Below are 14,932 nucleotides of genomic sequence, written 5' to 3' on the forward strand. Positions count from 1 at the left end.
TGAGTTGAAGAGTTACTCTCATTAGAAGGTGGGCACGGGTGATCAATCTGCTCTTCATCCTTTTGTTCTTCGCTCTCCTCCTCATCTTTTTCATCCAATGAGCTCACAGTTTCATCAATTTCTTCTTCCATAGATTCCTCCAAAATATTAGTTTCTTCTGGGACAGCGGAGACTTTCTCAATAAACGCATCAATATCGGAATTGTATTCATAATTCTCATAACAATATTTAAGGATAGCTAAATTTTCAGGTCTGTAGACAGAATCATAAAGATTTTGATATTCTTTGAACATAGATTCAATTTCATAAGCACCCATAAAAGCAACAAATTCTTCTATTTGTTCCACAACATAGTAGTCATATATACCTCTAGCATAAGAAGCCAAAGTTTCATTATCATTAAATTCACATGAAAAGGGAAGGTGTGGAGCCTTCATCCTAGAGCAACAAGTATAATCATATCTCAAGCATAGTTGCCTAGCATACCAATACAACATATAAATTTGATCCCATAATAGTTTCCCTTTTTGATTCATGCGATAATCCCTAAAGTATTCATGTTGATCCAACGTGTCTCCCATTACCAAATTGAATGGGGTTTTCTCTGGATTATCAAAGTAGTACATAATATCTGTCACATAACGAGCATCGAGGGTTTTAGGAGGTTCCTCGTCTCCATGAGCAGCAAGTACACCTATTTTTTTGGTATTTCGTGTTCCATATCCATAACTAAAGATAAATAACAACTAAGAACAGCAAATAAAAGTTACTTAGTGATAAAGCAAACAAGCACACACGAGAATATTCACCCCACGCTATTACTCCCCGGCAACGGCGCCAGAAAAAGGTCTTGATAACCCACAAGTGTAGGGGGTCGCAACAGTTTTCGATAAGTAGGCGTGTCGAACCCAACAAGGAGCTAAAGGTAGAACAAATATTCCCTCAAGTTCTATCGACCACCGATACAACTCTACGCACGCTTAATGTTCGCTTTACCTAGAACAAGTATGAAACTAGAAGTATTTTATAGGTGTTTTTGGATAGGTTTGCAAGATAATAAAGAACACGTAAATAGAAAGTAGGGGCTGTTTAGATAAAGACACAACTAAGTTATTTTTAGTAAAGAGATTTTTGTTACGAGAAAGTTATTTGTCCCTAGGCAATCGATAACTAGACCGGTAATCATTATTGCAATTTTATATGAGGGAGAGGCATAAGCTAACATAATTTCTCTACTTGCATCATATGCACTTATGATTAGAACTCTAGCAAGCATCCACAACTACTAAAGATCATTAAGGTAAAACCCAGCCATAGCATTAAAGCATCAAGTCCTCTTTATCCCATATGCAACAACCCCCTTACTCGGGTTTGTGTTTCAATCACTCACGCAACCCACTATAAGCGAATCATGAACGTATTGCAACACCCTACAGTGGGGATACCTCACGCTTGCGTGACACGGAGAGCACCAGTAATAAAACATGCAACTCAAACCAATATTGATCATCAAATAGCCCATAGGACAAAACAGATCTACTCAAACATCATAGGATAGCCATACATTATTGGGAAATAATATATAGCGTTGAGCACCATGTTTAAGTAGAGATTATAGCGGGTAAGAGAGAGGTTACACCACTTCATAGAGGGGGGAAGAGTTGGTGATGATGGCGGTGAAGTTGTTGGTGAAGATTGTGGTGATGATGATGGCCACGGCAGCGTTCCGGCGCCACCGGAAAAGAAGGGGAGAGGGGGGCCCTTCATCTTCTTCTTCCTTGACCTCCTCTCTAGATGGGAGAAGGGTTTCCCCTCTGGTCCTTGGCCTCCATGGCGTGGGAGGGGCGAGAGACCCTCCGAGATTGGATCTGTCTCTCTGTCTCTCTCTGTTTCTGCGTTCTCACATTCTTCCTTTCACCGTTTCTTATATTCCCGGAGATCCGTAACTCCGATTGGGCTGAAATTTTAACACGATCTCTATCCGGATATTATCTTTCTTGGCATCAACATCCTTACAGGGTGGCCACGAGGGTTAGGGGCGCCCCCTGCCTCGTGCCTCCCTCGGGCACCGTCTCGCGTGGATTTTTCTTCCCAAAAATCATATATATTCCAAAAAAAATCTCCGTCAGTTTTATCCCGTTTGGACTCCGTTTGATATGGATATTCTACGAAACAAAAAATATGCAACAAACAGGAACTGGTACTGGGCACTGGATCAATATGTTAGTCCCAAAATAGTATAAAAAGTTGCCAAAAGTATATGAAAGTTGTAGAATATTGGCATGGAACAATCAAAAATTATAGATACGACGAAGACGTATCACTGAACTTCTTGGATGAATCGCCAGGAACGAAATCAACCAGCTTGGTGTCATCTGCCGACTTAAACTTCAAGACCGGATCATGCTCCGTAGTTGGCTTTTTCAAAGATGTCATGTCTGCCGGGTTAACATTGTATTTATAAAACTTCAACTCCTCTGTTGCGCACACAGACTCAGCGTAAGTAGCGTCACCTTCTTCACACTCCAAGGCTATCTTACGACTCCCATGCACTGTTATAGTGCCCTTGTGACCCGGCATCTTTAGCTGCAAGTAAACATAACAAGGCCTTGCCATAAACTTAGCATAAGCCGGCCGCCCAAACAGAGCATGATAAGGGCTCTTGATCTTAACCACTTCGAAGGTCAATGTCTCAGATCTGGAATCGTAATCATCTCCAAAAGCAACCGCCAGGGCTATCTTACCAACTAGGTATGCCGACTTACCAGGCACCACACCGTGAAAGACAGTGTTCGACGGTTTAAGATTTTTATCAGTCAATCCCATGCGACGGAAAGTTTCATAATAAAGGATATTGATGCTGCTACCTCCATCCATGAGTACCTTAGTGAATTTATATCCTCCAACCTGAGGCACCACCACCAAGGACAAGTGACCCGGATTATCAATCCGGGGCTGGTGGTCCTCACGACTCCACATAATGGGCCGCTCAGACCAACGCAACTAACGGGGAACTGCCGGCTCAACGGCGTTCACCGCCCTTTTATGGAGCTTCTAATCCCGCTTGCATAAACTTGTGGTGAAGACGTGGTACTGCCCACTATTCAACTGTTTTGGGTTACTCTGATACCCAGATTGCTGTTGCTGATTCCCCTGACCGGACTGTTGGTGATAACCACTCTGAATGCTTTGATTACTTGGGTGACCCTGGAAACCGGAATTAGAACGGACACCACCGTAACCCGGACCATGAGAGCGGGAACCTGAGCCGCCGCCCAGCCCATGATTGTTCTGGAAAAAATTGGATTTTTGAACTCCTTCATAATGTAGCAGTCCTTCCAAAGGTGATTGGACGGTCTTTCCCGCGAACCATGCTTTGGGCAGGGCTGATTCAGCATCTACTCAAGATTGAGACCTGACCCTCCTGCCCGAGGAGGTGGCTTCCCCTTACGACGCTGACCATTATTCTGTGTATCGGTATTGGCCACAAAATCTGAATTATTATTGGCCTTGCGCTTACCATTGCCCCCTGGCTTGCCGGGTTATGATGCTGACCCTTGGTGTTGCCACTCTTTTTTCCCTTTCCCGGCTTTTCATCATCAGACTCGGGGTCCTTGGTACTATCAGAGTCGGCATATTTAATTAGAGCCGCCATCAGCTCCCCCATATCATTGCAGTGGCGCTTGAGCCGCCCTAGCTTTTGTTTAAGAGGCAAAAAAGGGCAATTCTTCTCTAACATGAGGACTGCTGAGCCGGCATTGATGTTATCCGATGAATGCAAGATGGCTTTGATCCGGCGCACCCAATGGGTCGTTGACTCGCCCTCTTCTTGGGCGCAGGCATCCAAATCCACAATCGACATGGGCTGCTTGCATGTATCCTTAAAATTTTGGATAAACCGGGCTTTTAACTCGGCCCACGACCCGATGGAGTTGGCAGGCAGCCCTTTTAACCAAGTACGAGCTGTCCCATCCAGCATCATGGTGAAGTATTTGGCACATGCAGCATCGCTAACCTCCAGCAGGTCCATGGCCATCTCATAACTCTCAATCCACGCCTCAGGGGGTAAGTCGGCTGTGTAGTTGGGAACCTTACAAGGTCCTTTGAAATCCTTGGGCAGACGCTCATTACGCAGAGCCATCACTAAACATGGTACACCCGTGCTTCTAGAGGTCACGCCTGCCTCCACCGAAGTTGTCGGATAAATCGGAGATGGTTGATGAGCCGCGTACTGAGCCGCCAGGTCAACCTCCTGACGTGCTCTATCCTGATCCATCAGGGCCTTAGTATTACGGGGCAGGTTACGACGCTTCTCACTGCTTGACACCGCCGGGGAGTCCATGTGTCTGCTATAACTTCGGCTTGGGCGAGGGGTTGAATGGATCCTCTCACGACTATAAGAATAAGCCTCCTGTTGCACCAATGCTGTCTGAAGAAGCTCTCTAGCCCTCCGTGTTTCAACCGCAGCTGGAGACTCGCCTTCAACTGGGAGAGCCGCCAATCGCGACACCGCAGCGATCATGTTATTCAAAGGGTTAGAATAATGACCCGGTGGTGTCGGCACATGTCGTGTGATATTATTCTGACGAGGCAGGTCCGTCGTGCGTGGTTGAGCCGGCGCTCCAGTCCCAAGTGCGGCTACTGCCTGGTTTACCCCTGGCGGGTCACTGGTCCCCGCACCAGGCGGGTTGAAGAGGTTCCTCGCCTCGTAAACCGAAGGCAGACGACTCCAGTGCCTTCTCCTCAGGACTTCGTTTGAAGCGTTCTGATCCAACGAGAGCCGGAAGGAATCGGCCTGGATTCGTTGCACGTGAGCATCCAAAGTGGCTCGCTCCGCAGTCATCCTTGCGTTCTCAGTTGCCAGATCTTCCTTGGCTTGAGCTATCTCATCTCTCAGTTTTGCGACCTCCTCGTTATGTTGAACTTGATTCGCCGGATTAACCTCTGTTGTCAACAATGTTATCAAAGTGTCCAATAAGTCGGACAAGACCTGAGCCGGCAGGCGCACAGGGTCTCCTGCCCCGACCGTCGTTGCCGCTACTGACCAGGAAATCATTGCCGCCGTAGTCGAAGAATTCTGCACCAGTTGTGTACCGGCCATGAAAATTGCAACCCGGTTTGGCGGCTTATAGGGGTCCGGAATACTGTCACCATCGGAACAGCCCCCAAGCTTGCCGTCTTGCAGTTGATACAATGAAGTAGTCTCACATGTGCACGACTCACCATCGGAATAGATGGCCGTCTCACCGCCAGACACAGATCCTTCTTCAAATTCCGCCCCATGGAATCCAACGAAGGCGTGCTTCACGGCGGGTTGAACCCAGGCGGGTCGTGCATGCTGAGCCATCTCGATGATGTCAGTGCGGATGTCCGGCTCAGGGCCCGGTTCGCCGATCTTGCCAATGAAAACATGAATCCCGCCGAAGGGGACCCGGTACCTGTACTCAATTGAGCCGGCCTCGGGGCCCTAGCCTACATCGTCGATGTAGAGCTTGCCGCGGTGACTCTTGGTCATCCGGCCCACGGCGGATCCCTTGATCCCTTCAAAGTTGTCCTTTAAGAACTTGAAACCACTGTGCGCTGGCCCCACGGTGGGCGCCAACTGTCGTGGAATTGTCACGGCGGATGTCCTAGTGTGAGGACTTAGTCATGGAGCCATCGCACTAGGTTAGCCTAAAGGGGTTAAACGGGACAAAGGACACAGGAATTTATACTGGTTCGGCCCCTTGTGGTGAAGGTAAAGGCCTAATCCAGTTTGAGGTGGTATTGCTTATGTCTCGATCACCAGGGAGCGAATACGCTTGACCTAGTTTTCGATTTGTTCTCTCTCCTCCTAAACCACCGCTGGGTCGTCCCTTTATATACACGGGTTGACGCCCTGCAGCTTACAGAGTCCCGGCCGGCTCATAAACAGGTCCGGCCTGGTGACTAGTTACACTTGCCTTACGATACAAGTCATGCATATATGGCGGTTTATACCTACGGGCCTTAAGCCGCCTTTGGGGCTTGGGCTCCTCATAAGTCATCCTCATGAACCGCCATCTTGGATTCCTTCATGGGCTTTGTGACAATGAACCGCCGTTGGTATAACCCGGCCCCTCCTGGGCGAGTCATACCTAATAGTTATATCCCCAACAGTCGGCGAATGGGTTGCAGTTGGTGGACGCGGAGGAGGTGACGGACGACATGGCTCGGTGGCTCGGATGATGCGGGGTGAAAACAGCGGCAGGCGAGGCGATAGGGCGATGCAGGCGAGTGGCGTCAGCGGGCGATGCGAGGAGCTGGCGAGGCGAGCGACTGGCGATGCGAGAGGCGAGATCCACGTACGTGCAACCAGCTAGCTAGCAAGCTAGCAGGCAGCTCAATGAATTCTGGCCGTACGTACGTGTGTAGAGCCTCGACGATCTACACAGGCGACACGAGCGAGGCTAGCGGGGCGGCTGGGGAAGCGCGCACAGGGAGGGAAGGAGCGGCGGCCGGCGCGCAGACAACGACGGCTGGGTGGCGGCGGCGGCGGCGCGGAGAAGACGCGCGGCGGCGGCAGTGGAAGACTAGGATGAAAACCTAAAAACTGATACCATGTATGATTGCACGATGTATTGCTCTTCGTGCATAGGCGTGTATATATGATGTACAAAGGTGGGTCATGGATCTCAACTATACAAGGAACTATGAGGCGGGCCCAATACACAGTATGCACATAACACATATACTCAACAGGATGGGCGGGGATGGAGCGAGGGGTTGGGTTACTTACTTGCGAAGCATCTCGAGTTGTTCATCGTTCAGCGGCTGACGGACGGGGATGGAGTTGGGATCCGGTCCGAGGAAGGGGAGCCGCCGCCACCACGGGAACGGCTTGGGCGGGACTAGAATCAAGCGATGGAACCTCTCCTCGTACTCCTCAGCTGGGGTGTGGATCACCCTCTCCTCGGTCTCCAGCGCTGCTTGCCCGACTCCGACAAGGGGAGTACTCTCCTCCGTATCCGCATGGAAGGCCTCCCTGGACGAGGCCATGGTTGCTCCTCCTCCGCTCCGCTCCGCTCCGATCCGATAGGCTGCAGCTAGGGTTAGAGCTGGTGGCGCGACCGCAGCCGCAGGGAGAGGAACACGAAAGAAGTTGGTGTCAGCACCAGCCCACCGTTACTACCGTGATCAGTACACGACATCCAGGATCATCTGGTGGAGGCGCTAAGTACTCAAATTAAACTAGGAAACTAGTGTGGGCCAAGTGGGCCTTGTAATGTCATTGGGCTGTGAGTTACCCGTTGGAGATTTATAAATCTTGTGTGAGGGGTTACCGAAGATCAAACTCACATGCCTTCTTTGTGTGGGCTTTTACTTCTGCTTTTGCTGTTTTAAAAAAAATGAAATCAATCCAAGGATTAACTCTTGTTGGCTTTTTTTATGTAGAAGAAACTCCACGAGCGCCGCTTGTTAGAGCCGAGGCTTGAACCCAGGCGGGCTGGCAGCTACCCCAGCTGCTCAGCCAACGGGTCGACGCCCCATCCTCCTTTTGATGTTTTTTCACTTAGATAAAAAAGCCACAAAAGCTCCTAATAGGGGCCTTTTGCTTCGTCTTTTGGCTTATGAATCAATATTGTTATATGGTGGATAAGTTTGCCTAAAAAAATGATGATATAATTCAAAAGCCAAAGCAAAACACACCTATTTAAAAGTTTTTTTTTGCATTTTTGCCAAAATAGAAAAGGTGCAAAAGCAGAAGCAAAAGTCTAAACAAACATGGCCTCAAGAACATATACATGCGTTTCTGCTGTTCTTGCATGGTCATCTAATGATGAGACACGTCGTCTGTTTCTGCTGTTCTTGCATGGTCATCTAATGATGAGACACGTCGTCCCAGAGGGAATTAGCGAGTTTATTCTCTGTAAGATTAATCATTTGAGGCAGAATAGGGTTGCTGGCCGTGGCAAATTTTGGTAGGAGTACAACGGAGTTGTCCACCGCGAGTTCAGCCGTGCATCGAGCAGCTAGTGTCAGCTGAAGGTAACCCTTTCATCTTCTTCTGTGGAATAAAACCCACGGTCCTCTCGTCTCGCAACAAAGAAACAAAAGAGGAAAGGAACAGATAAATAGACTAGGGAGGGACATCAGAGTTCAGCGTTACTGATTTCATCATGATTCTGCCTAACAATAGTTCACTGTAATGTCTTCTGTTTCCAGCTGGCCCAGGTATGGATGCAGGCTTTTACGTACGGTAACCGAATATTTGAGAACCAAACCTCCTTTTTTTAAAAACCTACAAAGAGACTCACAAATTAAATTGCTACCCAATCAACAAATATGACCGGCCTACTACATAACACCATATATATAAACGAATTACTGCTTTGTCTGAGAAGCAGCTTATTTATTTAGAAGATGAAAAATACATTACACACCAAACTTAATTGCAAAGCCTTGCCTAAATCATTAACAAGGGTCCTTCCTACCAATAATCAATTATCTAGAATAAACAAACGTCCTTATCCTGTTTTGTGTTTTACATACCTAAAATATGGGAATATAAAAAATTCTCTGACGTAACCACGCTCAACTAAAACATGGAACGACTAGAAGCTGGAGCCTAGGATTGTTTTTGCTTCATTCATTCCTTGAAATCGTCCTTGTCATCTGCTGGAAGGCCTCTGTTTCTCCAGAATACTGCGAGAGCACTGCCTCCGAGCTGTCGTGAAGAAAAGAACAGTCAGATATTGACATGAACCACCACGCAATAATGTACTTACTAGTGACTACAGAATTATGAGGGGGAGAGGACAAGAAAACCTACCGCCATGCACACAACACTGACAGCAGAAGGAACAGCAACAAGAGGGTTTGTGAAGTGCTTTTGGGCAAGTAAAAATCCAAGCGCAGAACTCTGCAAACATGAAGAATGTATGTCACTATTAAGCACAAAAAGGGCATTAAACACATGGAGTGTGTTCAAAATGGCTGTAAACTTCATATGCACTAGTAAAATCAATCCAGCTAATGCACATTCTGATGCTCTGCAAACTGAAATTTACTACTCGAGAATAAGAGGTACATTATCAACTACCTCGGTCAATTAGCAGGGTGTTGATAATGTAAACCTAGGCAAATCTTTATCCTTATCCTTGGGTCTTTTGGTGTGCACCACAATTAAACAGATATAACATATTTGCACATTTAGACATCAATATTTCAGCAACAACTACATGAGGAACTGCACGAAAGACTGCATTAAATAGATACATTGACTACATTTACCTTCCTAATATCCAGGTAAATAATACAAGAACCATAATGTTATTAAAGGCCTTACAAGTGCTACGGCTAGATAAGAAAAATATTAAATCTGAGCATTTGAATATCTGTGTACCTGCATCCCACACTCAATTGAGATGGTTCTAGAAGTTGATTCCCCGAAAGAAGACCATTTCGAGATCCAATAGCCAAGAGCGAATGCAACAGCATGCAGCAGAGCAACAGGGAGAATAAGTTGAGCACCTTGAGTTTTCAACACTTCTGCGACTTGCCCAATCTTGTATGTAAAATTTCAATTAATAATAGTGAAAGAAAGTAGCACTGTATCACAAACAAGAGCATAACATTTACTTGAAAAATAAGAACTTCAAAACAGTATATGAGTACTACATGTCGGCAATGTCACCATTTCATGGGATAAAAGTTGCAAACTTTGTGGAGAGCACACATTATTTAGGTTAAAGTTCAACAAAATGCATTCTAATTAACTCAAGCAACAACTCCACTCGTCTTCTCATCAGGACACAAAGCGTGGACTATGGGCTGAAAGAAAGGCTTGAAGCATTAGATCGTTTGTTTACAGACTTACAGGGCTAGCACAAAGCAAGGTGGTGAGGATGACCCCTATCAGTGGTGTTATGGAGATAATCCGCTCGGTAAACTTGGGAAAATACTCATGTGCCAACACTGCAAATTAAACAGAAATAGTGTCACAACATATGTCAAACAAGGCATTTCTATGATGCCACAATAATGTACAATGGATCTTCAATTAAGATTCACCTCCAACGATAGTCGGTACTAAAACAACCTGAAAAGTACTGATGGCCAAGCCCTGCACAAAAAGAGTTTATTTTAACTAAGATTTGATCAATTAAACTAGCAAGCAGTTGATTCAAGATACGGATCATAGTGTGTTTACTGCAGCATCAACAGGGACTAATTGACCAGCAAGGAGTTTAGTAAGGAGTGGTGTCATCGCTATAGCACCAATAGTCGAGCAACTGGAAGATTCAGAAAAATCTTGTTAGAATAGTACTGGAAGCAGATAAAGTAAGAGGGCATCTAAGAGGTTACTGGATTAAATCAAACAGAATGGCACCACATAAGTAATTTGCAAGTAACAGTTTGCTGCTCACTGCTCAGTTTCAGCAGAGAAACTTCTTAAAGAAAAATCACAGCTAGAAGAATCTCATGATTGACATGGCGCATTATACCCATTCAAAAAGTATTCTGCACTTTCACTTACACCATGTTATCCTCAATAGTAAGTCCTATTTGCAGCCTGAAACCAGTGTGTGCCATCATGGTAGGCAGCAATTTTTGGTACGGACTACAGAAAGTGCTAAGTTGATCGCTTCAGATAAATTTGACAGCTAGTACTTATGATGGAAGCAGGCGAGAATATCAATAACCAATGTAGATCAATCTTTTTATGCAAAATAACCCAAATTCTGTGACGCATAATACAGCGAATTTTGAAAACAGTTAGCACACTAGTGGAATTCTAATAACTGCAACAGAAGTCAATACTAAAGGCTTCATTTCCACAATGGGCGAAGGGATTCAAGAGAGACGGAGGTACATCCGTATATGGATAAATAGATTAAAACAAGCACCAAACAAATGCCTTTTCTCAAAGAATATCCAAAGCTTACGTGGTCATAAGAACTGAAAGTGCCACATTTCCTTTGGATATGTAAGTTGCAACGTTTGATGCTTGACCACCAGGACAACATGAGACCAAAATAAGACCAGTTGCAAGAGGAGCAGATAACTTCAATGACTGTAAAATAGGAAAGCAAATTAGGTGCAGATAATTATACACTGAAAGAAGAAGGCTTATGCACACATGTTAGTGCAAATATTCATTTGTACAAGCAATTCTAGGTTTAAAAATAGATTAGCCATGAACAAAGAGAAACAATTTGCCAACATAACTCATACATTTCTAAACTCAAGCATAAAGTAATTGAAAAACTAAGAAGATAATGAGGTGCACAATAAAATGAGCAAAGTCAGTCACGCTGACTAAATTCAAGACATATAATAAGAGGAAAACATCAGAAAGTTTGAAACCAGGGATAACTCTTGAACTTTAAAATCTTTTCGGGGCATAGCATATTAGACCGGTTCATTAATTTGAGTCATTTATCCTCGTTTTCATTTAAACTTTACATGGGAACTGGGAAGTCCTCACATAAGTCTGTTTAGCACAGAAAATGGTCTGCATAACACCATGCAAAGGTGCAACAATTTATGAGAAACCATATGTTGTTTGTTACTTATTACTACATTAACTTATTACTACATTATTAGTTTGTAAGTAGCAAAAGTAAGAAAACTTCTTCAGAGACCTGCTTGCTTTTGAAAAAACTAAAAGATGAAACAGGAATATCGCATGTACACTTGTTACTCATGTATAAAGAGAGTGTCATTTTAGCATGTCATGAAGACTGAACAATTGCTTGAGCCTGCTACTATGCGATCAGTGATCAAACTTTACATCGGTTGGTCCTTTGGTGCATACATTGTTAGTACGTATTATAATATTTAAATTAAATACTTCATTTCGCAATACAGAAATTGTTGGTTAAGAAACAAACTAACAATACGACTATTCATCACAAATTTAAACATCCACAATCACTAAATTATGTAAAACTGAATCAACAGTATTATGCATGTCTATTGTCAGCATTACCAATGCGATAGCATATCCTAGCATAGGTTTGATCAAATACTGCGCAAGAAATCCCACACCAACCTGCAAAGAAGCTATTACGTCAGTGAACATACAAAAGAGATTCTACATCAATTCATAAGGTATTAAGTACAGAACTGCGTCAATATTTCTATACAAATACATGCGGCCAAGGGGCAGAAACATACTGTCCATGGATTCCTTAAACATCTCCTGAAATCTTCAAATGTTAATGTTAGTCCCATTGACAACATTAGGAATCCTAGGCCCACGGTAAAAAGATCAGTCTCCAACCAGGTGACCTGTAGGTCCAAGGAAAGTAGGAAACCATACATACAATATGTTAAGGCATTAGCTGTGAGTACATAGTAATAGAGTTGATAGGTGAGAGAAAGTTTACCATTGATGGCTTGTAGATGCCAATAACTGTACCTAATATGACCTGCAAAAGGTGATCTCCACGTTACTAGATTTACAAAGATTTGCATCAAATTAATGAAAGAGACTACACAGTTAAAGACAAGAGAACTGAAATTTTTCAGAAGCTCTCATAGCAACTTACCCAGACAGGGAAAAGAGTAGTGAGTAGCTCAACTATTTTCTCGTACTGGCTTGCTCCAGTAGGCTTGCTCGCTGGCAGGTTACTAGAAATGTTAGCTTCTGCCTTGCAGAAAATTTGACGGCTCCTGAGAAAACAACAAATTGTTTTTAAATTTTACGGAAACTAATTATATTTTTGAATTATCTGGTCAATAAGCATACAAAAAATGCGAGCAAGGAGGAAGAACCCTCCCTTATCGCGTTTAAAGTAGGTTACGGAGCCTTGAGCCCAGGTGGCTTCAATCAAGGAGCATAAACAAATGAGAGAATCAAGAAAGACCAAAAATCACAGCTAAGATGGTTCTTGCGAAATCAAATTATTTGGAGAAAGTTAATGCTATTTGATGATGGTTCTTCAATCTTCATACGAAACTATACGGGCAAACTGAGTCCGCCAAATATCACGAATTGGAGAGATAATTTATAGCTATCAAAAGTGATCAGCGAAATTAATCAGAAAGTTACAAATAGTCGATAATGCTCTCAAATAAAAACTGAAGATGTCATGACATAGCAACGAGGAATGTGGATTTTTCGCTTGCATGGGTAGGTCTAGATACACACAATTCCGAATTGCATAGATGTGCATCTAAGATAAAATCATTGATGTGCCTCATTTTAGAAAATGTGCACCTGCAAAGAAATAACTAAGTGGGCACCTGCAAAAGGATAACTAAGTGAGCACCTGAATAGAACTAACTAAGCATGCACCTGCAAAAACCTGTCTACCTGTTGCACATCTATGAGTTTCTTGGGATCTTTTCGTGATGCATAAATGTGGTTGAAGAGTATTGGTAGGCGGGCATGATAAAGTATCTTTTATGTTGAGACATTGCAACAAATTTTAACAACTTGTTCACCTGATTTTCAATTTAAGTATTGAAAAAAATGCAGTTTAGAAAAGAAATTGCACTATGATTAAAGCGTGAAATGGAAGTTCAACAGATTGCAAAGAGGTAAATGAATTCCATTGCATGACTAATGTAAATACCAGTAGCTTCACTGGTGGGTAATGGACTAATGGCAAAGCAACAATTTGACCACTAGAGTTATTAATACAAAAGGGAAAAAATGTTGGTTGGTGTTGTATCACTATAAAATGGCCATTTACTTCAAACCAAAAGATACAGACAAGTGCAATCAGTTTGCAAAGAGGTAAATGAATTCCATTGCACCTATAACTGTACGCATTTCACTGCAGTCACTCATTGAGTACTGTTTGTTCAGTGCAATAAACCTAAGAAACGAACGTCTCCCTATGCCTACTACCCCAATAGGCCAGGACCAAAACATGCAATGCGCCTGAACCCCACACCCTAGGACCAAATTGAGCATGACCATGACCCACACTGTAGCTTGATCTTCCCATGTTGCAAAACTTGCAACCTGGCAAGCTCTGACACAGGATCTTTATTTCTTTGACCACTAAAATAAAGCGTTCAGAATTTTATCTTGGTAAAAAAAAACTATATAGTTGAAGGTGGGAATATAGAACTCCCCTACCTCACATTAGCGTATATATAGTGACCAGTCAACACTCGACAAAAGCAACTGTGTTGACAAAATAAAACCCAGCAATTAGGCAATCCATTCCCAGACACGATCAATTTCACAAGTCCAATTAGCATTATACCTGACAACCGGAACAAGAGTGGTCGCTGGTGAGGGCGCAATGGCCAATCCCCACTCGGCCTTCTCCGTGGCAGCACTTCCATATGCTGGCACAGAGCATCCAACTCTCAGTCCGCACCCTGCATCCACGCGAGCAAAACCAGGTCAGACAAACAAACGGAGAAGTGGGGGGAAAAACCCTTCAAAGGGGCTCGTACCGAGACGAGGAGCGGCGAGACGCGGGCGCGGGCGGAGAGCGCGGGAGACGGATGCCATGGAGTGGAGAGGGCAGGTCGCGGAAGGCGCCATGTCTGACAGAGATGGTGTGTGTGGAGAGGTGGTGGAAGGAGAGGAGTGAGGGTTTAAGACTCTTGAGAGTGGTGGCGCTGGCGTTGTCGTCGACGGGGAGAGCAGCAGTGGGGACGAGGGAATCGAGGGGCGCCGGGAGAACCACACATCCGGGCGGCTTGGCCGCGGCGCGCCTGTGGATCAGGTCAGGTGGCTCCCTCTCTGTCGACGGACGTGCGCCTCCTTCAGTCAGGCGGATCCTCTTCTGCGTCAGGATCGACGCCAGCTGCGAATGGGCTCAATCTGTTGAGAATGAGTATCCGTACCCTCAGGCCCAGGTTCAGAGAGTGAACCACCTGCAAGTGGGTTGTCGGGCTTGACCCGTGTAAGCAGCATCTCGTCCATCACAATGGACCAAAATCTCAAAAAATAATAATTCAAAATGGACACCCAAATTTTCTCAACAACATAAAAAACATT

At 44.6% G+C, this 14,932-nt stretch overlaps 1 protein-coding gene across 1 annotated transcript; it reads right to left on the reverse strand.

Annotated features, from left to right (window-relative positions):
- Positions 1 to 8,335: 8,335 nt before the first annotated feature.
- On the reverse strand, positions 8,336 to 14,674 carry LOC125544240 (probable sodium/metabolite cotransporter BASS2, chloroplastic). Its single transcript, XM_048707856.1, has 13 exons — positions 14,383 to 14,674; positions 14,187 to 14,304; positions 12,516 to 12,639; positions 12,354 to 12,395; positions 12,142 to 12,255; positions 11,954 to 12,016; positions 10,908 to 11,035; positions 10,172 to 10,253; positions 10,033 to 10,084; positions 9,839 to 9,936; positions 9,365 to 9,526; positions 8,792 to 8,881; positions 8,336 to 8,686 (listed from the first exon to the last, which is right to left on the reverse strand). Exons 1-13 carry the CDS (start codon positions 14,471 to 14,473, stop codon positions 8,609 to 8,611), a joined length of 1,242 nt encoding a protein of 413 aa, XP_048563813.1. The 5' UTR covers positions 14,474 to 14,674; the 3' UTR covers positions 8,336 to 8,608.
- Between the last annotated feature and the right edge of the window lie 258 nt (positions 14,675 to 14,932).

Source organism: Triticum urartu, chromosome 3 (genome assembly GCF_003073215.2).
Source record: "Triticum urartu cultivar G1812 chromosome 3, Tu2.1, whole genome shotgun sequence".
In the NCBI taxonomy this organism is placed as follows: domain Eukaryota; kingdom Viridiplantae; phylum Streptophyta; class Magnoliopsida; order Poales; family Poaceae; genus Triticum; species Triticum urartu.